The following is a 23719-nucleotide window of genomic DNA, read 5'->3' on the forward strand; positions in this document are numbered from 1 at the left end:
TTCTACATTTTGCCCTTTGTTCTCCAAAAACTGAAACTTTCATGTAGTTGCTTTCAGTCCTTATGGAATGTACTTTTTGGAGAGAAAAGTTCCACAGGTTTTCTCCATTTAGGGTGACTACAAAAAAGGGCTTGGGTATCAGAAGGCACATACATACTGCAAAGCCCACCAGCAAAAGGAGATGGATGGTAAATCATAGTCAACCCCAGAGCCACAATAGCTATTAAATACCCCTCCGTCCTTGCTGTGGGGGTTACATCCCTCCTTAATGCTACTTGCTATATGCCTTAAACTCATACGATTCTAAAACAAGCCTTGCAATCCCATACCCCTTAGGTGAGCGTTTCTAGTTCCTAACCTAAGAAATCTAACAGAAGCCAGCCTAAGACTTTCAGTTCCAAAACAAGATAAAACCTACCAAGGAGGAATGATTTTGCTGTGATTGTCTTCTTCTGGAGGTTGTTCTGTAAGTTGGTACCCTGTGAAGTAATAGAGAGAAGGCTGATGACGCAGGCGGTAGATGAATTTTCTAGAGCCCAGACACGCAGAGCAAGTTTATTGAAGCACACTGCAGGAGAGAGGCTGGCAGGTTCACAGAGGGGAGCACATCAGGAAAGGAGTGGGAGCTCCTTTATCACAGTTAAGAGGAAGGTACTTTGGTTTTTCTCCTGTGCCATCTGTGTGGATCACTCAGGAGCCAGGCTCAAGTTGTCGCACTAGCTTGTGAAGTAATAAATGTCACAGCCTGCTATTTTTTCAAAACTGCACTTTGGTAAGGCACCGTAGTACGACTCCAGATGTCTGCATACGACATCATACCTCACTGGGTGTCAGGCTCCAGGTAGTCATGACTGGATTGCTAAAGGGTAGGAGTTTTGCTTTTATGCTTTCTCTTTTGTCTCTGTAGTTAATATCTAATTACTATGACCACCCTGTGACCTTGAGGTGACAAGAGGAAAAATGAAAAGCTGACCCTGTGGAAGGAGGAACAGGAAGGTAGGGATGATTTCGGGAAGGGGTATATAGTCAGTACACCATTAGATCTTAAGGAAATGTAATTTGTTGTCCTTAAAGGAAGGGGCTATTGAGAAATACTTGAAGAGGTGGTGGCCTTGAGACAGGACAAAAAAAAAGATTATCCATTCTATTTTTCTCTGCTCTAGATTGTGGATGTGACATGACTTGCTGTTTCAAGCTCCTGATAGCCTGACTTCCCCTCAGTAATGAATTGTAACCTGAAATTGTGAGCTAAAAATAAACTCTTCCTTCTCTAAGTTAATTTTTATAGGGTATTTTATCACAACAACAAAACTAGAATCTGGGCGTGGTGTCACACACCTTCAGTCCCATCATTTAAGAGGCAGAGGCAGGTGGATCTTTGAATTTGAGGTCAACCTGGTCTACACAGCAGATTTCAGGTTGGCTGGGGCTATGTAGAGAAATCCTGTATTCAACAACAAACAACAGAAAAAGAAAAGAAGCTAGAACACCCACCCTAGGCAGCCCCCTGGGGGAGCGTCGCATGAGCCTGTGGTAGACTGTCTTCTTCCCTTCCTTCTAAGCAGCAGGACATCCCTGGGGGATCCCTGCTCTGATTGAGTCCCTCCAGAACCCATCTATCCCCACCATCTTACCAAAAGATAGAACTGAGCCCTGCCCTTCCCTATGGATCCTGGACTGTGTGTGTGAGTGACTTGGGCCTGGGGACAGTGCATTGCTTTCATAGGTGGCCACTTCTTGCCTCCGTAAGATCAAAACACAATTAGAGAGCCAACTGGGCATGTCTAGAAAAGTTCTACAACCAAATGCCTGTTTAGTCAGGCAGTTGCCTAACTTCCCACTTAGGAACCAAATGGGAGAAAAGAAAACCTTAAGAGATGGTGCCACATTAGTGACAGACTTGCCAGATAGACTTTCACTATGTAGCCCTGGTTGCTCTGGAACTCACTCAGTAGACCAGGCCGGCCTCGAACTCAGAGATCTGCCTGACTCTGCCTCCTAAGTGCTGGGAATGTACTACCATACCCAGCTTGGGGAAGGGTATTTTACCGGCTACTAAGATCTGCCTCAAACCATTTGTCTGCCACAGATCTCCTAGAGTGGGCTATGATTGAAACTTGAAGAGCTCTCTATAGTTCTCTGTCACAAGCTGGGAAGTATCTTAACGCTTCATCCTTACAAGACTCCACAGACTAAAGGCGTCGTGCTACAACGCAGTCTTCATTTGGGATGTCAGTCACAAGTTCTGGGTCTCTAGGGTACCTACATGTCTGTGCCAGTTATCTATGAGTTCAGGTAATTTTCTGTGAACTCTTCTGCCTTTGGGTTCGATAATATGCTAGAATGAGACACACAACTAAGGAAATTTTTATATAATACTAGAGTTTAATATAAAAGGTATAAATGAACAAACAGGCTGAGGTAGCTAACATGAGGTCTGGAGTGGTTTTGGGCACAGGAACCCCAATCCCCATAGCATCAGGAGAGTAACACAAGGACACATTTATCCTCCTGAGATCTTCTATATCCCACCGTTTAGTATTCCTGTGTGAGTGTCTCTGTGTGTGTTGTGTGGATAGTGTATACTTTACCATCTGTGTATGTGGGTGCATATGTCTGTGTACACACTCACAGAAGCCGGAGGAGGACATCAGGCATCTCACTCTATCAGGATTCCTCAGTGATCCCGGAGTGATCTCACTGACGACCAGTGAGCCCCAATGATCCTTTCCTGCCACAACACCAGGGTTGCCGGAGACACAAGCATGGTGTGTCCACCAGCTTTCTCTACATCTCTGATGTGTGTGTGCTGCCCGTGGGTTTGTATTCAGTGTGTGTAGGTGAGGTGTGGGTGTCACAAGCCCAGGTCACCACCCCTGATGTTTACCTGGGTTCTGGGGATCAATTCAGGTTCCGCTTACAAAGCAAGTTCTTGACTGATTGAGCTGTCCCTCCAGCTCCATAAAGTGACTCTTCTGCATAACAAAGCCTCTCAGACCCTTAGGAATTTTCAAGGGATTTAGGAATCCCATGCCAAGAATCAGAGATTAGACAAAGACCAAATAGTATTTCTTATTATATACCACACTTGTTTCTCTGAATATTTATTGAGGAGATTCAGCCTTGCGGAATACAAATAGACTTGCCGGAATCATTTGAGATTGAAAGGGGCCTCATAAACCCGGGACTGTCTGAGCAAACTGAGAATGTGGCCCCCTGTGGAAGCAGTTTTGTTCCATCCAGGATGGTGTATACAGCAGTATCCTGTCCCCCTCCCACTCCCACCATGGTCCCGCTTTATCATGGTCTCCTGTAGTGAGATAAATTCATTTACCTTCTCCTCTTTGGAAGGTTATTAAATACTTGGCTGTGAGAGTCTGAGGACACGTGGAGAAATGAATGGACCTCTTTGACTCTCAGAATAGCTAGGAAAGGTTTGGTGCATCCAGACGTTTAGGTCTGTTGCCTTGGATAATCAGTGCTCCACCAAGGTGAGTCTTTCCCAGTAAGTTTTAGAAGTGCTGCTGTGGTTACTGGTCAAGTCTCACTGTACAATTCTGTTTTTTTATTCAATGAGTTCAGCCCAAGGAAAACATGTCCTTCTCTCTGGAGTGAGATTGAAGCAGGTGCTCCCTCTTGGTAGATTGGACAGGAAGGACAGCAGGCTTGCAGTCCTAGGGAGCACATGCTACAGTGGATGCTGGGTGTTGATTGTCTCCCACAGGTGTGCAGGAAGGACCAGCATCCCCGGGCAGCTTACTCTCTAGAAAGCTCCTTAAGTGCCACGGCTGGTATAGTTTAGTCACTTCTGCTGTAACAAGATATATATGGTAAGGCTACTATGTTTCATAAAACTGTACAATTAAAAATGACAGAGCTTTGGGGGGAAATGGATTTGGGGCATATTGAAAAGGAAAGGTAAGAGGGTTGAGTGGGTAGTTTAGTGGTAAAGTACATGTTTAGAATGAAAGGCAATCTCTAACACACACAAACACACACACACATACACACAGAGGGAGAGACAGAGACAGAGACAGATAGAAAGAGAGAGTCAGAGAGACAGAGAAAGAGAGGTGGGAGGGTATCTCAGGGTTTTACTGCTGTAAAGAGACACGTAACCAAGGTAACTCTTATAAAGGTAAGCATTTAATTGGGGCTGGCTTAGAGTTTCAAAGGTTCATTCAGCTCATTATCGTTATGTGGGAAGCATGGCAGTGTGCAGGTGTTGAAGTAGCTGAGAGTTCTACATCTTGGTCTTAAGACAGCCAGGAAAGGACTGTCTTCCACAGGCAGCCAGGATGACAGTCTGAATCAAACTCTGCAGTGACACACTTCCTTAAGAAGGCTACACCTCCTCCAATTTGCTCACACCTCGAATAGTGCCATTTCTCATGGGCTAAGCATATTCAAACCATCACAGAGGGATTGTAAAATCGGTAGTCATTTTACATATCCGGTGATTAAGAAATACATAAACACCATAGGAAATATGGTTCTTTGGTTTGAAGAAGATTCGAAGTCTGCCTGTCCCAGAAAGAAGTGGAGTGAGGAGAGTTGCCTGAAGTCAGGATGGCAGCTGTCACATCAGGTGTAGACAGATGTGGCTCCTAACACACATGGAGAGCCGAGGCAGTGGGCAGAGTTTCACAGTGTGTTCATCTGAGTGGCAGGTACTTCAGATGATGTCAGGTTTCACTGGATCATGACCCCAAAAGACAGAAATGTGGGGAGAAAGTCTCTCTCCTTTCTCCATTTCAGGCCAGTTCTCTGCAGAGCTCCACATCTTCTGGGTGACGTGGGTGAGCTTCATGCATGCCCCACACTCCAGACCCTTGGCAAGATGAGCCGTAGACTCTCTTGTCCGTTGTCACACAAATGATGAGCTGTGCTGCTTTGTCTGTCCAATCAATCTGAATCAAAACACTTCTAATCAAACTTTGGCTACTCTTCTCTCCTCCAGGGCTCTGAACTTTGGGGGCCACCATTAATCCGAGGCACCATCAGCTGACTTTCTTTTGCCCACTCAGCATCTCACCAACCGCTCCCCTCCCTTCTCACCCTTCTTTCTTCCTAGTTGTGTTTATTTCTGTCCCTGAAGGGAAGGCAGGGTTTGCTAATGCTTCAGATGCCAACAGCCTCATGCTTGAGACAGTCACCCTTTGCAACAGTCCTTCTGCCCTCTTCCCCCATCCTGTTTGCAAAGTGTGCTTGGTGTAAAGGTTGCCACTCTCTAGTTTTGTTTTTTTTTTTGACTTGACATGGCACACCTCATGCAGCAGCATTCTGCTTTTCCTTAGTGGGTCTCATGGGTGAAATCACACAGAGGCAAAGACAACATCTGCAGTGTGCTCAAATTGTCCTCCAGTTTATTAATGGCATTAGAACAAATTTGCATATACAAGCCAGAATGTATCATAGATGTTTAATTAAGACATTCTGGACATCGGAGGTAAACTCAACTCCTTTACTTGCAGGGTCTCAGGATTGAGGTAGGCTTTTGTTTTGTTTTGTTTTGTTTTGTTTTGTTTTGTTTTGTTTTGTTGCTATTGACCTAGTGCCTTTCTATGCAGTCTAGGCTTTCTGGAGATCACAGTGTAGCTGAGGCTGGCCTCAAACTGGGACTCTTTCTGCCTCAGACTCCCAAGTATCAGCAGTACAGGCATGCTAGGACTTTCACATTTCTAAAGAAAGATGGAAGGGAGTATTTGATATTCTCGGAAGCGCATGAGATTCTGATCCTTTCCTGTCCTTATCTGTGTCTTCGTAGAAGCTGTTTCCCACACAGCTAGAGATCAAGTACACATCCATAAAAGCCACAGACACTCCCGGTATGAAAGGAGTTTTAAAACAACTCGATCCAACACCTTCATGTTTCAAAAGAACAAAAGGGGCACTGTTGACCCCAGGTTCCTCTGGGCAGACTCAGGTCCCAATTCAAAGTGGAAAATCTCAGAGCTGCACTCAGGGTGTGGTGCTGTGTGGACTCCAGTGAACCACAAACCCAAGATAGGTGGAGCCATAGTCTGAGAGGCAGAAGGATGTGATTGGTGGCCTCTTGAATGGCCCCAGTCTTCTATTCTAAAACCAGTATGGTTGGGGTGTTACTCAGCAGGAGAGTACTTTCTTAGCAAGCCCGAGGTCCTCCATTCTACCCCAGCACCCACAAAAACAAGTCAAAATACATATCCAAACAAAAGCCCTACCGACAACCAACTGCTGCTGTCTCATCTAAAGCAGAGGCAGCTTTGTGCCCAGGGAAGGCAGACTCTGCCTCTCCCATTTGGTTATTTTTTGCCTCTGTCTCAGTCAGTGATGTAGAGTATAAATGGGCAGACTACACACTCTAAAGTGATGCTCCTCAGGGAGTTTTTAATCTATCCAAGACCCAGACAGACACAGCAGGGAAAAGTGAAAATATCTCTGCTTCATTAGGGGAATTTTATAGCTTGCTTAAGGTTGCCATGGTGACCAGCAGACAGTAGCTATTTGTAGATGCAGGACCTGAGGAAGATTTCAGGTAAGGGACAGGGAGAGGTCTATTGACAATAAGCTATGTAGGTACCAGATCGCTCAGTGTATGTTAATTTGACTTAATACAAATACTTGTGAGTAGCTGGTATCCTACTGTTTTATTTAGAACTGAGTGTACTGAGGCTCAGAGGTACTAACTGAAAAGTCACAAAACTCATCAGGGTTTGGGCCTATGTGATTCTGGAGCTTTCATGTGTGGGACTTCGTAAGATATGAGGAAGCACAAGCTGGCCCAAATGGTGCTAGCCCTAAGAAGTTGCACACACATAGGACTCCCCTAAAAAAACACCACAAGAAGGAGAGTCTCAGAATTACAACCTTATTAGGATCCCACCGATGCCAGGATGCAGCGCATCTGGACTGTAACCATCACCATGCAGAGAAAGAAGTCATGGCCAAGGGACTTGGGTCAAGGGTTGAGGGTCCTTCCTTATCAGTTGAAGCAGCTGGTTGGTATGGGCTTTTTGCTTGAAACAGAATCAGAAGCAGGGGGTTGAACACAAGTCTTCAATCGGGAATGTTTGGGCAGAGAGGCAGGGGATAATTTTTATGTCAGAAGGAAGGAAGGGTGCATTGTGACTATTCCCGTATAATACTCCCTTTCCAATTATCTGTGGTCAACTGAACTCTAGAAATATTCCACGGGGAGAAAAATCCAGAAATAAAGGATTCATACACTTTAAATCACACAGCAGTGTGTGTAGTTTGATGAGTTCTCATACTGTCTCAATTCAAAATGCAGTAGAGAGTAGCTGACCCCAGGTCACAGTGCCTGTCTCAGGGTTTTATTGCTGTGAAGAGACACCATGACCATGACAACACTTATAAAGAAAAGCATTTAATTGGGGTTGGCTTACCGTTTCAATGGTTTAGTACATTATCTTCAGGGTAAGACGCATGATGGCATCCAGGCAGATGTGGTGCTGCAGAAGCCAAGAGTCTACATCTTGATCCACAGGCAGCAGCAGGAGAATATGTGTCATACTGGGCATAACTTGAGCATGTCAAAGACTGCCTCCACGTGACACACTTCCTCCAGCAGGGCCACACACACTCCACTAAGGTCACATCTCTCAGAGGTGCCACTTCCTATTGTAAAATAATGTGAATTATATTTATCCCAGGCTAGCTTCAAATGAATGAGACCCAAACTATGATTGATTGATTGATTGATTGATTTACTTACTTACTTATTTATTTATTAGGCTCTGCACAATTACCAGGGGATTATCCCTAATCAGATTTTCTAACAATAGACTGGCTACTTCCCCACCTCTGTTCCCTAAGTACTTGCTGTTTGGATCTTCCTGGATCAGGAATCTGGAGTCCTGAGGAGGTATTTCACTTGGGCTCATGCTGCTGGTGCACCATGACTCATGGATACCTCCTGTTTTCTTCCTCTTCTCCTCCTACACACTCATTGTCTCTCTCTCTCTCTCCTTTATCCTTCTAGGTCCCTACCTACAACCCCAAGCCTAGTAACTCAAACTCCACCTCTCTCTATTCTCATCAGTAATTGGTTGTAGCCATTTTTATTTAACCAATGGTTTTAAATTGGGGAGTAAGGTTTGCACAACAAAGGCTGGTACACATGGGAATTTGCTCATCTTGGGGCAACCAGACCTTGGGGTACAGAATTAAATATATGACTACAAGCAGCACCAGCCCAGCCCCCAACACTCTATGCTAAAACATTCAAACACATGAAACTATGGGGCCATTCCTATTCAAATCACCACAGTGCCTAGAGCCTGTCTTCACATCATCTTAATCATGGTGCATTGTGTCATCTCATACCATCTCAGAAGGACAAGGTCAGTGTGTTGGCTGGGCTTACGCCAACCTTGACCCAAGCTAGAGTCATCCGAAAGGAGGGAACCTTGATTGAGAAGATGCCTCCATAAGATCTGGCTACATGCATTTTCTCAGTGATTAATGGGTGAGGACTCAGCCCATTGTGGGTGATGTCATCCCTGGGCTGGGGGTTCTGGGTTCTATAAGAAAGCAGGATGAGTAAGCCATGAAGAGCAATGCTGAGAGTAAGCAGTGTCCCGTCATGTCCTGTGCATCAGCTCCTGCCTCCAGGTTCCTGACCTGTTTGAGTTCCCATTCTAGCTTCTTTCAATAGCAGACTACAGTGTGGAAGTATAAGCCAAAATAAACCTTTTCCTCCTCAAGTTGCTTTGGCCATGGTGTTTCATCATAGTAAAGGCAATCCTAAAAAGAAAGACAGTATGAAAATATATTTTGGAAGGGACAGAGTTATTTGCCTAACCTCTATTATGTATTAAGATTACTATTTCATTACTAGTTACTTCTGTTAATCTCTTATTATGCCTAATTTATAAATAGACTTCTGTTACAAGAATTTAGAGGGAAAAGAACCATAAAGTCCACTATTACATAAAGTTTTGGGCAACCACTGTGGGACTTGTAATGTGTCACCCACAGATAAGAGGAATCTGCTGTGTTTGCCCAGACACTGTACTGGGTGACTGGAGTTTAATTCCCTGAGTGGAAACCCAGGACAAAACACATACCTCAGAATTATCTCACACCAAATTGGTCCGGGCATTTGTGAACCAATTCCATAGTGCCACATGTTGGATGCTGCTCTCTGAGGAAAGTTTATGGCCACTCCTCTGCAGCTGGTTAATAGACACTGAAGGTGGAAAAAGCCTGAGACCCCTACAAAGATCCAGAGAACCTGGTGTGTGATGAGAGCTTCTGTACCCCAAGGGTGCAGGATCCAGTAAGCAAAGCATGACACCCTCGTGGGAAGCTCTGCCTCGTGAGTACACTGTTTGAAAAGGCAGCAAATTCAGGGCGTCTCAAGACTTTTAGCAGTCAAAGGAGAAATCCCTTTCCTCCGCTCCCACTGTTTTGCACTGCTGATGCCAAATGTGGATAGAATATTTCCTCTCATTTGTCTGCCATTGTTTTGGGATGCCACCTGCATGTCCTATTCATTGTTCATCAATAAGACCCTCTCCTGGAAGTTAGTGCCTACAGGTGAAAGGTTCTGCCCCACAGGATTCCCACCTCCCCAATCGAGTACCAGTAATCCTTAGTTACCCCAGATCCTCTGACACAGCTCTGAATGGGTTTTGGCTCAATGTTTCATACAGACTCATATGGGAAAGGCTTGTTCTTGCGGTAGCACTACCACATAGTATCTAGAACCTGTGGGTGTAGGGCCTTGTGGAGGTCCTTAAGCGGGCATAACTTTTGAGACAGGGTCTCGCTACATAGCTCTGGCTAGAATTCTGGGATTCTCTATGTAGACAAGGCTGGCTTTGGCCTCACAGAGATCGCCTGTCACTGCTGCCTGGGTGCTGGAATTACTGGAATGAAAGACCTTTGTTATCACATCTGGCTTCATCTTAATGAGTTTGTAACGTGTATTCAGTGACATCAGGCACACATACTGTTCTTGTAGCATTAAGCTCCAGAACTTTTTGTTTTGATGATGTTGGAGATTGTTTTATTTTGCGTGGATGAGTGATTTGCCTGTATGTGTGAACATGGTCTGTATGCATGCCTCGTGCTAGAAGAGGCAAGAGGGCATTGGATTCTTTGGGAGTGGAGTTACAGACGATTGTGAACTGCGAAGTGGGTCCTAGGAGCTGAACCTGGATCCCCTACAAGGACGTGCTAGCTAGTTTTATGTCAACTTGACCCATGCTAGAGTCATTAGAGAGGAGGGAGGCTCAATTCAGAAAATAATTCCATAAGATTGGCCTATAGTTGAGCTTGTAGAGCATTTTCCTAACTAGTGATTGATGTGAAAATGCCCAGCTCAGTGGTTCTCAATCTTCCCATTGCTGTGACTCGTTACCAGTTCCTCGTGCTGTGGAGACCCCCAACCGTAACTTCACGGTCATCACTGCATTAGAACTATAATTTTGTTTTTGTTATGAAACATAATGTAAAATCAGTGTTTTCTGATAGTCATAAGCTGACCCTGACCCCTAAATGGGTTGTGACCCACGGATTGAGAAACAATGGTCTAGCCCACTGTGAGTGATACTACGCTGGGCTGGTGGTGGGCTCTATAAGTAGGCTGAGCAAGCCATGAGGAGCACTCCTCCATGGCCTCTGCATCAGTTCCTGCCACGTTGGAGTTCCTGTCTTGGCTTCTTTCAGTGATGGTCTACAACGTGGAAATGTAAGCCAAACAAACCCTTTCCTCCCCAAATTTTTGGCCATGGTATTTCATCTCAGCAATAAAAACCCTAAGACAGGCGTCAAGTGCTCTTAACTGCCGAGACATCTTTCCAGCCCCTAACATCCAGGGTATTTTCATGATGAACAGTAAGATCCCATTCCTCTTTCCCCACAGATCCAGGAGACAGTCGTTCTCTTCTCCGTCTGCCTGAGTTTGGCCACGTGTACAAGTAAAGTATTTCCTCTTTTGTGACTGACTTATTTCACTTAGCACACAGTCCTTATGCTTCCTCCAAATTGCAGCATGGATCAAAATTGCCTTCCTTCTAACATTGACTAACATTCTGTTCTCAGCCCACACCATGTTTTGTTTACTTACGGATCGATTCCACTCATTGGCTACAATCAATCATGCTGCTGGTACCTGACCCAAGCCTGGTCTACTCACCACTTTAAAACCAATTCTTGGGAAGTGATGGTGGGAAGCAGGTTTATTTAAGGGTCATCCTGGAAGATGGAGAGGTTCTGTCCTGGAGGACTCAGGCATAAAGGGCTTTTATGGGAAAAGAAAGACAGAGCAGAGGGCAGTGGACAGGAAGGCCATGCCTCCTCTTTTCTTTTTCTGTCTATTCCTTGTCAGATCATTCTCTGACCTCAACTCTCTGGGACTAGTTCCCATGTGTGCCTTCTTAAAACTGTTAAGTTAGTTTTCTGTAGGATAAACCTACAGAAATTTACGGGCCCCATTAGCTGATATGTAGAACTAAAGACCAAGGGTTGCATCATACACGCTGTTCTTTGTTTTACGGTTCCCAGATGTTCTGGCTTCTGTAAAGATTATTTAGCAATCAATGACCTTGCACTTTAGGTTGCAGCTCCTCCTTAGATGTTAGAATGCTGGCTCAGAGGAGAGGAAGTAGTTAAGAGTCACGAGTTTGGAAGGACATGATAGGTGTCAGCACACAAGAACTGTGTGACTCACTGGGCTGCCGAGTGTCCCCAGGTCTCCCTGCCAAAACCTACAGCAAGATCACTGTCACCAGCTGGAATAACAGAACAAGATAGACAGGCTCTCTTCCTGTGAGGCACGAGTGGACCTAGTTCAACCTGAAGGAACACTGCATGGTGTGGCTCATAAAGCACCCGTGGCATGTCCTGAGCTGGACTCCAGCAATGGGTGTTGTTAGTATAGCTGTGGCTGGCTTGGGTGATGGCAGCCATCTTCTGCCAACATGCTGGGAATTATTAGTTACTTTTCTCAGTGTTAGGATCAAATGGCTGAGACAAGAAACAACTCAGGGGGAGGGGAGATTTATTTCACTTACAGGCACACACAGTCAAATAAATAATAAACTCTGTGTAATATAATAAATAATAAAATGTATGTCATAATGAAAATGCATGCTGGGCATGGTGGTGCATGAATTATGTCCCAGTACTCAGTAGGCAGAAAGAGGTGAGTGGATGTCTCTGAATTTGAGGCCAATCTGGTTTACACAGAGATAATGAGACCCTGTCAAAAATTTTACAATCTCTCTCTCTCTCTCTCTCTCTCTCTCTCGTTCATATGTGGGTGTGCACATGCCACAGCATTTGTGTGGAGGTCAGAGGACAACTCTGGGAGTCTGTTGTCTGCTTCCACCACTGAGGGGATGAAACTCAGTTCTCAGGCTTGTCCTAGTCCTTGCTGTGTCATCTCATTGACTCATGACTGAGTACTTTTCTATGGTTACAATAAGCCACATTCATTTATCCACTTGTTTGTCAGTGGACATTTGTGTCATTTTTTCCTCAATCATCTCTTTTAGTTTTTCTTCCACCTCTACAGTGCATGTTATGCCTGAGTATATTGTGTTTTCTGGGAACACAAACATTGGTCAATCTTCCTAAAAAGCATTGCCTGGATTTAAAGGTCCTAGAGACTAGTCATGTCCTGGTTATTATGCTGTTTCCAACCTGAATCAAGTGAAAAAGCTTCGAATCACCAAACTGCTCTCACCTTCCAGGACAGAGGGATTTCTAGAAAAAAATATCTTGGCGTTACTTTATGTTCTCAGCATTTCACAGACTCTAAGAGGTCACCTGATCCTTTCCAAAGCCCACAGGAATCCTGCAGAAGAGTGCAGCTGGCCTGAGATGTCAGTCTGCGGCTTGACAAGAGGCAGGCATCCCATTTGGCAGTCAACAGGAATGTGACTGTGGACAAATTACTTAACGTGCTGAGCTTCCGTTTGGACATAATCAAATGAGACTGTTACTTCATAGCACTTCTGAACTTACTGGCAGGAGTCATTCCAGAACGTGGCACAGTGCAAATGCAAGCCCCAATTCCTACCTTGCCTGCCCTGTCCCCTGGGAACGGAAGGAAGGCCTGGCACATGATAGTGGTGACCTCTGAAGAAGCCACAGAAGAGTGGAAGGTCCTGAAGACTGACAGACTGGAGGTCCATGACTGAAGAGAGACATGAGTTTTCAGAGGTAGGGCTAAAGTCATCTTGGCCTATCTTTAGCTTCCTTAATAGCCATTTTCTATAACCTCCACATTTGCCCTGACAGCTCTGTGACCGCTAGATGGAATGTTTTCAATGTACTGGCCTACTCCAACCTTAATGCTAAGGGTATTAGAAAACAGCATGGGGAACCCATTGAAGAGATTTCCCAATACTTCCATAAGCTGTCTATCTGTTGTGAACACCCATGTATTAGGTAAATACATTGAGTACATGTATTAGGTAAATGAATTTACGACCTTGCTTTGGTCTCTGACCATAAACGTAACCTCTCCCTCATGCCGTTCAGGGGAATCTGAATCTGTCCTTCCTGGGCCATGATCACATTGGGTTCAAAATATCAGGGTCTCTTGTGTTCTCTTCGGAACAGGAGTTGTGTTTTCTGTCTACAGTAGATGAGGGTTATAAGCAGCCCTGTGCTGCTGACACAGCCCTAGGATCTCATTTTAGATCTTGTCCTTGGGAGAGCCTTCACATCCACTCACTGCCTCTTCATGGCTGTTCACACTGTTTATCTTCATTAACAAACACGTCTTGAAACTCTTTGCAAATTTCCTTCGTCTATTGTGCTATAATTATTTGTTTAAATGAATGTCTTAGTTTTTCAAAATTGCATGGGTGGATGGTGGTAATGCATACATATGTCACTGTGTTTGTGCAGGTCAGAAGATAGCTTGCAGGAATTGTTTCTCTCCTTCCTCCACGTGGGTTCCTGAAATAGAACTCACAGGGTTAGGTTTTGAGGTAAATGTCTGTACTCTGAGCTGTCCACTCTGTCTCCAGGATCTGCCTCTAGGATCAAAAGAGGTGTGCATGCCTACTGTGCTTCCATTAACACTTACAGAAAACAGCACTATTCCTGAGCTTGGCTCAGAAAGGGATGGGAGGTCTAGGGATACAGCTCAGAGGGATGAGGAGACTCGCCTCCAATGCTCGAGGGCCTAGGTTCTATCCCTAGCACCACAAGAAAGGATGACGACTGGCCCACAAGTCCCAGGGATTAGTAGATGACTTCAGGCTGAGTTCCTGCTTGAGGGCCCCTGAGTATTTGCTCGTGTCTGAACCTAAGGCTTCAGATTTCCCTCCAGAACTGGCCAGAGCTTCCTAAACTTCTCTTTGATAGAGTTTTTTCTTTTTGGTTTTTTGTGACAGGGTTTCTCTGGGTAGCTCTGGCTGTCCTGGGACTCACTCTGTAGATCAGGCCTGCCTTAAATCTGCCTCTGCCTCCCTGTTGCTGGGGCTAAAGGCAAGTGCCACAGCTTCACTACCTGCTTTTATTTTATTTTTCCCCAAACACGGTCTCACTACGCAATCTAGTCAGGCCTTCAACTCAATCCTTTTGCCTCAGCATCTTGATTGGGGTGTGCTGGGTTTGCAGCCTGTACCACTATGCTTAGTGCTGCTTCCTGATAGGATCCAAAGAAAGTTCCAGAAAGGTAGGAAGTCTAGCTGGGTAAAAAGTGGGGGTAAGTAATCAGGGTTTGGGTCCTTGTTTCTCGACTTCAACGTGGGCACACTACTAATTACGGGAAGAGGGAACTAACCATATGGAAGGACTGCCACTGGGATAATACTAGCTGAAAAACAGCCATTGACAGCTGCAAAAGTGAAGGAGCAAGAGCAGTTATCCCAAAGTAGCAGGCACAGGCATAGTGAAACAGCTTGGCATTTCCCTCCTCGCTCCGCCCCGCCCCGCCCCGTCTCGCCCCGCCCCATCTCCTGGGAGTCACGGGATTCAAAAGGAGTCAGCTGACCTGCCAGGGCGGGTCATTGGACGGCGGGGCGGAGCTCCGATCAGTTGCGCAGGCGCAGATTCTGGGTGGTGGGTTAGGGCCTTCTACGTGTGTTTGAGCCGTTGACTTAGGCCGTTCTCTCGGCCGAAAGTTCCCGCAGCAATGGCGAGTCAGTCGCAGGGCATCCAGCAGCTACTGCAGGCTGAGAAGCGGGCGGCCGAGAAGGTGTCCGAGGCCCGCAAGCGTGAGCTCCGGGACGGGGCGGGTTGCTAGACGGGGGACGGCGGCTAGGCCGCGGGCGGAGGCCGGGAGACAGTGTCGGGGCCAGAAGCTGTCCTGGCGGTTCCTGGAAGCCGCGAGGCAGGACCACAGATGCCTGTGGGGACAGTAGTGGGTTCGTGCTCTTTTCGGGGTGCAGTGCGTGAAGTGGGCCACCCCACAGAAACTATGCTCCCACCTGATCCCTTGCTTCTGACTGTGGCCCACCCACGGGAGCGACGGCCACGGCCGTCGAGTCTACGAACCTAAGTCATCCTGGCCGCCTCTCTTCTCGTTCGTCACTTTAAACCTTTCGCCCAGCCTCTCTAACCTGACCCCCCTCTATCTTTTTCTTTGGTACCATAGTTGGACCAGCTGAGTTCATGTGACTGCCTAACTCGGTCATTCCCTTTTTGTTTGTTTTTTGTTTTTGTTCCCCTGAGAATGTACTAAAGAAGTGCCCAGTTCATCGCCATCACAGGGTATTTCTTGTTCCAGCGGAGGCGCACATACCAGTTAGGATTTGTGTAGCAGTGAAAGGCCAATGTTGAGAGGGACAAGATGGCCAGAAAAGTCAGTTTACCACATGTGTCAAACTGGGACCAAGGAGTGGAAGAAGCCAATAATGTTCTGCAGCTCATTTTTTCCCCCATTGCAGTAACCTGCTTAAAATGCAAATATATCTTCCCTCACACCTTTCCTTCCACTCAGCACTCCCAGTACCTGCAGAATAGAGCTGGTATTTTATAATGGATTAAAGGAAGTGTTTTCATCAATCAAGCTTCTGTATTCTTTCCTAATAATGTCCCCGTGAGATAGCTAGCCTCTTTCAGCCGTACTGTGTCAACGTGAGTCCTAAAGTCAGCTTCATTGATGTCCCTAGAAGCGTTTGCATATCGTTTGCTCTGATGGTTAGTTTTGGATTTCAGAATGTAAGCAGCAGTTGCTCCTTCCCTCACTATATATTTATTATATATAGTAAACTGTTGGTTTACATGGCCCCACCACTAGAATAAGTCTTTGGAAACTGGAAACTGTGTCCCAGGAACTTTATGAGTCCAGTTTTCCAAGGTAAGAGACACTGCATTTACTCCTGTTCTGCAGGTGGGTAAAATGAGACTCAGAAGATGATTTGACCAGACTCTGGGTAGAGAGGCCTTCCTCATGCAAGGAGGTTTTTTTCTAGTACAAAACTCATAGTACACATGTCTTACATACTGCTGGTGGACTGAGACCTCTCAGAGATCTGCCTGCCTCTGTCCCCCCAGTGCTGGCCTGAAAGGCATGTGCCACCATGCTCACCTCCAAGTAGATTTGAAATGTGGCCCTGGTAGGAGTTAGGTGTTTCCTAGGAGACATTTTCTGTGAGAATGCTGGGGTGGTGAGAAGCCTTTTCTTCACAGGTGGCTAGAAAGTCCTGTGTTGCCATGCTCTTGATCCAGAATTTCCAGAATGACTTGTCAGTTTGTCCAGTGATGACTCAGCAGCAGTAGTAGCAGGTGTGTGTGTTGGGAATTCTGTGAAACTGGAGGAAGTACAAGAGCAAATGCTTGGACTGTAGCGGGAATGACCAAGCTCCTGGGAGATTTTAAACCTTACTTGGCTGCATATGTATATGAGATAGCTGTTTTTTGCTGAAGGAGTTTGTTTTGTTTTAGAGGGGTTAGCTTACAGCTAATTCACATTTTAATATTTTTCAGTGGTTGGGAAGAGAGGCATTGAAAAGAGCTAAAATTTGAGAACTATCCTCTTTCTTGATCTGTGATCACATTTGACTTGCTCAGTTAAGCACTGGGAAGGAAAAGCAGTAATCTCAGCGTTTAGAGGCAGAGGCAGGTAGATCACTGGGTTTGAGGCCACCCTGGTCTACAGAGTGAGTTCCAGGACAGCCAGAGAAATCTTGTCCCTAGAAACCAGGAAAAAAAACATATACACACAGAAACTGAGAAGGGACGGTGTATGTTGTGAAATAATCAAGCCTAAGCTTTTCATGAAATTATTACTTTGGGACATTTCATGTGAAACAAGACCTCAGCTCCCATTTGTTAGGTCTGAGAAAGGTATGGTTTAAAAGACAGTTAGGGCTGATAACTCTATGGGAGTCTAATCCCAAACAGTAGGAGGAGGAAAAAATATCTCTGGGAACTGGACCTGTTGTTGAGTGGTGGAGTGCTTACCCAGTGTGAGTACTTCCAGCACTCGGAGTTGTGTGTTTATGTTTGTGTGATCTACTGGTCCAGTAGTAATGATTTTCAGTGTCAAAACAACTTTGAGGATGTTTTGCCAAAAGGCATTGGTGGTCTTGTCTTGGGGACTGGTTCATTGAGCTATGCGAGTTGGGAATAGTGAATTGTGAAATTACCTTGGAGTTCCTGAATAATGGTTGGACCATACTGTCTTTGATAGATGTGGTTTGGAAAAGGTTTTTGGCTTTAAATGTAGCCCATGTAGCTGATAGGGGAGGACTATCTGAAGGATTGGGCCTAGCACACGAAGAGTGAGCTGAAATAAGTACTGTATTTAAATGTAGGCTTGGGGAAATAATCCTTGGGGTGTGTAGGGAGAGGCTGTTTCAGACTGGCCAGACAATGCTGATGCCATAGAGACATTACAGGCCCAGAATTCTCCAGTCAGAGACTTTGATAGGTCCACTTGGGTAGAGTGTGCTTTGGACAGTTGATAATATGTCTTACAAAGCTTGAATTTTAGATGCATGCTTCCTTTGCTATAATGTATTTAGGTTGGTCTTCTAGAACTCTGTTAGTGAAACTGGGCATAGTGGTAAATGTCTTTAACCCCAGTACTTGGGAGACAGGCAGGCAGATCTCTGCTAGTTTCAGGCCTATTTGGTCTGTGAATAGTGAATTTCAGGACATCTAAGGCTACATAGAGAGACCCTGTCTCAATTTTGCTATTGTTGGTGGTGTGTGTGTGTGTGTGTGTGTGTGTGTGTGTGTGTGTGTGAGAGAGAGAGAGAGAGAGAGAGAGAGAGAGAGAGAGAGAATTCAGAGCAATGATGACTGGCTATCTTCCGGAGACCAGAGCCCCCATTTCTCTTCCTCTCCCAGCTGTGTGGTGTGTACTCTAGTATAGCATTTACCATTACCCCTCGTTGTGGCTTTGCCTCTGCCACAACCCTGGTGCCCAGTTTGCAGAATTATGTCATCTCTTTTCTTAGCTGCATTCTAAGTGATATCCTTTGAGTACATTAGTTCTTAGCAAACTCCTGAAGAGAGCCTGAAGCAACACAGGTAGCTATTCACTATTTGAGGTATGGAAGAGCTCCCGAGATGGCTGTCACCTATCTTAATGTTAACAGGTTTTTATTAATGAGCTTGAGACTACGATGTGACATTCCACTGTATTTTCTTTTGTTTTCACAGGTTTCCTTTTGAGAGAGAGAGAGAGAGAGAGAGAGAGAGAGAGAGAGAGAGAGAGAGAGTGTTTGTGTGTGTGTGTGTGTGTGTGTGTGTGTGTGTGTGTATGTGTGTTGTGTGTTGTATTGTGTGCAGTTCTGGACACTGGACTGAGGACCTCATACACTGCTCACAGCTCTAAAGGACATTCCTGTTTTGTCTCCACTTAAAGGCTGGAGACAGAACCTACGTTGTTTAGATCTGCGTTCCCTCTTTCCTTTGTACTTCTCTGGTGTTTAAATTAGCTTCTTTCTGGACTGCTGAAAGTCATTACTTGCAGTTCTGCCTTGAGACACTTCTTGATGTCTTTCTCTTCTTTGCAAACAGGAAAGAACCGGAGACTGAAGCAGGCCAAAGAAGAAGCCCAGGCTGAAATTGAACAGTACCGTCTGCAGAGGGAGAAGGAGTTCAAGGCCAAGGAAGCTGCGGTGGGCCTCTCTCTGTCTTCACTATTGCCTTCCTTTCTTGTGCAGATCTGAAAATAGCCAGCATAGCTCAGAGCTGCTAGTGCAGCTTTGAGGGTTTGGGGGTTTGTTTTTGGTGGTACCGGGGGAGCGAGTATTAGATTTGGCCTTTGCATACAAGCAGATTCTCTACCACCTAGCCCCTATTCCCACCCTGTCCCTGTTTGTTGCATGGTTTGTCTCTTGGGATAGTCACGTTTATTTACTTACTATATCAAATTATAATTTTCATTTATATGTTTAGCATTCTTGTAGGCACTTGACATATGCCAGGTAGTACCATGTTAGATGCTGGCAGATCGAGCAGGAACAGTAGTTTCGATCCCTGCCTTCATAGAATTTAGCTTACAAGCTCTACAAGTTCTACAAGCCTACAGCTGTGAACACTGCTGTGAAAATCTAAATGAGCGTGAAATGGGACCTGCCCCTCACTGTAGTAGGCAGCTGTGATCATAAAGTGATGGACAGAGGTGGATGCTGGTGGGGGAAAAAGGATGCAGAGGAGCTTGTAGAAGCGGGAAGTGGGGAACAGAGCTATGTGGTGTCCATACAGTTAACAGTGGTTCACAGTTTGCCTTGTTGAATATCCAGGCGAAAGATTTAGAGGTTGAGGGCATTGGCTTCCCTGGAGCCTGAGTTATAAATGGTTGAGAGCCACCATGTGGGTGCTGGGAACCAACTGAGTCCTCTGCAGGAGTAGTACCTACTTTTAACTGCTGAGCAGTCTTTCCAATGTCTGTCTTTGCACTTTTAAAGCCACATCAAAAAAGACAAAAACAAAAACAAAAACAAAAAAAACAAATGCCAACATCGGTGATTTGTATTATTTGCCTATAAACTGCATATTTTATAGTCATTGCTGACCTATATTCTCCTGTATAGATGCTTCATAGTTTATAACCACTCTCAGTTGTTAGGTTGTGGTGTGCTCATGCATGCAGTTGCTGGTAGTGGTGCTACTGTTGTTACCAGAGACTGAATTGAGTCCATCTTTGCCGTCTTTGTTTTCTATTTTTCCTCTTGTGCTCAAGCAGTTCTGCTTTTACCTAAAGTAGCTGGGATCACAGGTGTGCACCAGTGTGGGCAGTGCCATAGTTGTTGAATCTTTAGGTTGGTTCTGTTCTTTACTCAGGACTGTGTACTGTGGGTAGCAGTGAGTGCTGGTGGAGTGGACCTGTTTCTTCACACAGCTTTTCTCACAGGTTACTATGCCTGCCACTGATGTGTTGCATTCTCGCATTAAGGAGCTGGGGCTTTTCCATAGTCCTAGCAGGTTGCTTGTTAGATGACTCAACTGGAGACTCTTCCTGATGTCCCCTTGTATCCTATCTCCTCCCTTGCAGGCATTGGGGTCCCATGGCAGTTGTAGCAGTGAGGTGGAAAAGGAGACCCAGGAGAAGATGACCATCCTCCAGAACTACTTTGAGCAGAACAGAGATGAAGTCCTGGATAACCTCTTGGCCTTTGTGTGTGACATCCGGCCAGAAATCCATGAAAACTACCGCATAAATGGATAGGAGGCAGACGCGCCTGCTCTGTGGGTTGGCATGGGATCTGTCCCCGTGGAATAGGAAACCTGCAGAGCTCGAATTGTATTCTGGAAGACATTAAATTATGTCTCTATACTGTTGTAGGACCCTTCACTTTTTGAGAGTATCAAATCTAGCTTTTTGTACAGATTTACTACGTACCTGAAGTTTCATCTTCTTACCTTGTGTATCTATAAGAAGTATATGTCACCTTCCTGTGTGTTCGTGCAAGTAATGGTTATCAATGTTGACTTTTCTTTTATTAGTCTAGTAAAAAAAAAAATTCTTTGAAGAAAGAAAGGGAGTGAATTGCTCCCTTCTACTTTCTTAAAGGTCAGGGGCGTTATCTATGAAAAAGTAGTAAGTAGCCATTTGTAATTCCTAAGAAGCAGCCAGCCATATAGTGCTCTATCCTGGATCATTTAGGACAATGATATGCTTGTCCAGGTTGCTGTTAGTACATCCTAACCCAAGTCACTAGATGCTAGGACTCAGCTTGTTACATGTTATTTGGTGTGCTTGTAATCATTTAAAAGTAAAACTTTGTCTTGCCTTTCATCCTCCTGGCTCCTCTTCTTGATAATACAAAGTATATCTTGACCCAGATGTTGAGCAGAATTTCTTTTTTTTTTTTTTTTGGATGCAAATGCATACCTTATTATAAATACTCAAGGTGTTTATTTTATTGGGAATGAAATTGCTTGTGGTTTCACCCTCTGATTTAGAAAGCAGCAAGCAACTAAAGAGCCGGCAATCTTCTTTTTTTTCTTTTCTTTTATTGGATATTTTATTTATGTTTCAAATGTTTTCCCTTTCCTGACTTCCCCTCCAGAAAATCCTATCCCATTCCCCCTCTCCCTGCTTCTATGAGGGTGCGCCCCCATCCACCCACCCACTCCCTCCCACCTCCTTGTCTTGGTATTCCCTTACACTGAAGCATCGAGCCTTCACAGGACCAAGGGCCTCTCCTCCCATTGATGCCTGACAAGGCCATCCTCTGCTACATATGCAGTTGGAGACATGGGTCGCTTCTTGTGTACTCTTTGGTTGGTGGTTTAGTCCCTGGGAGCTCTGGGGTATCTGGTTGGTTGATAATGTTGTTCTTCTTATGGGGTTTGTCTTAATCAGGGTTTCTTCTATTCCTGTACAAACATCATAACCAAGAAGCACGTTGGGGAGGAAAGGGTTTATTCAGCTCACACTTCCACATTGCTGTTCATCACCAAAGGAAGTAAGGACTGGAACTCGAGCAGGCCAGGAAGCAGGAGCTGATGCAAAGGCCATGGAGGGATGTTACTGACTTGCTGCCCCTGGCTTGCTCAGCCTGCTCTCTTACAGAACCCAGGACCACCAGTCCAGGGATGGCACTACCCACAATGGGCTGGGTCCTCCCCCCTTGATCACTAGTTGAGAAAATGCCTTACAGCTGGATCTCATAGAGGCATTTCCTCAAGGGAGGCTCCTTTCTCTGTGATAACTTCAGCTTGTGTCAAATTGACACACAAAACCAGCCAGTACATAGGCTTTTCTTTGGTTGCAGAGTAATTTGTGGTGGGTAGAAACAGAAAGGCATTAGGGACTCTCCTTTTCCTGCAGCAGTTTGAGATAGTAGGCACATGTTATTTTCTGTATCTTGACGGTCCTTTGTTTCTAGGCCACTTCTGGTATCTGGTCACCATTATGTTCCTGTGTCTTTTTAAAAAATGTTTCAAGCCTTCAAAGGTTTACTGCCTCAGCTTTCCCATTGTCCTGTTAAAACACCACACTGGAGCTGCTTGTTGATCAGCTGTGCAGGTGGAGAAAGGTGGGCTGCTACTTGATCTGGTGGCAGTCTCTGGATGGCACCTTTTTATTTTGCATCTTCATAGTGGCATGCTGCTTGGTTCTCTGTCTTTGCCCAAGGTTTGGTTCTTGGTCCTCTATGTTTCTTTAGTGAGGTCACTACTGTGTCCTAGTACATAGCCTACCATCCACAATGGAAACCCACATTTAATTTCTCCAGCCCATCTCTTCCAAATAATAATGAAGTTGATTGGCCTTTTGTTCTGTCTCTCTTCCTAAATGTGTTTCAACACATCATTTTGTTTAAGACTTCAGTCTCCAACAGTTAGGTGTAATGCTTCTAATGTCCCCCTCTTGTCACCTGTTGCTTCACTGAAACTGGAGGAGCATGCAGCAGCACTGGAACTCACTGGTTTAGACCTGTGTGCCGTGGTACTGGGAATCAATCACATACAAACACGTCCTCAGCCTTGATTTTGTTTTCAGACAGCATCTTCCTATGTACTCTTGGATGACCTAGAACTCACTACGCAGACCAAGCTGGCCTCAAACTCACTGCCTGTTGCTTGCCTTTGGAGTGCTGGGATTAAAGGTGTGTGCCGTCACTGTAAGCTGAGCCTTCATGTTCTTACCCTTGTTGCTCAGGTTCTTTATCCTGTATTATTAGAATTAGTGGTCAGTTGAGAGGCACAGGTAAACGAGCAGGCTAGGGCTTGGTGATTTTTCGGGAGAGGAACCATACCTAAGTGCTATGAAGAGTGGCCGTGAGAGAGATGATGTGTGGTTGATGGTGCAGGTGGTTCAAGGGAGTTGATGTCAAGTGCTGATGGGGAAGGGAATAGCATAGTGAGACATGATATCTAGGAGGGGTGATAGGGTGTCTGGAGGTCTTGTCACTGGAAGTGCCATTTCCTCTAGGCTGAAATCCTGATTGATGTTTCCAGGCAATTTGTAGGTGCTCAGATTCCTTCTAGGCCAGTGGAATCAAGTGTGGGGCCATGAGCTAGCTTGCTCAAAAGCTCGAAGGTTTCTGTGGTGGTGTACTGAGAAATTAGCATCTGAAAGGCTGGTCAACCACCAGAGATGGATGGGTGTATGGGTTCTGGTGCAGAAGGAACCCAAGATGCACACAACTGAGCATTGTGTGGGGTTTGTCCCCATTTTTTTGCACAAAAGGAAATGAAATGTGGGTTATATATATAGATGCACATATATATAAAACTGTGTAAATCTGGAAAAAGATACCTTAGTGACTTGGAGAGAGTTCTGGGCTTCAAAGGGAGGAGATTCCTTTGGTTAGTGTAGCATTCATTACAAGGGTGTTTAGCA

At 45.3% G+C, this 23719-nt stretch overlaps 1 protein-coding gene across 1 annotated transcript; it reads left to right on the top strand.

Annotated features, from left to right (window-relative positions):
• Window positions 1-14956: 14956 nt before the first annotated feature.
• Atp6v1g1 (ATPase H+ transporting V1 subunit G1) lies at window positions 14957-21166 on the top strand. Its single transcript, NM_001106660.1, is given in 3 exon segments — window positions 14957-15185; window positions 18943-19043; window positions 20423-21166. Coding segments are annotated over 3 exon segments (357 nt in total). The 5' UTR covers window positions 14957-15103; the 3' UTR covers window positions 20597-21166.
• The last annotated feature ends 2553 nt before the right edge of the window (window positions 21167-23719 follow it).

Source organism: Rattus norvegicus, chromosome 5, assembly GCF_021556685.1.
Source record: "Rattus norvegicus strain SHRSP/BbbUtx chromosome 5, alternate assembly SHRSP_T2T, whole genome shotgun sequence".
Lineage (NCBI taxonomy): Eukaryota > Metazoa > Chordata > Mammalia > Rodentia > Muridae > Rattus > Rattus norvegicus.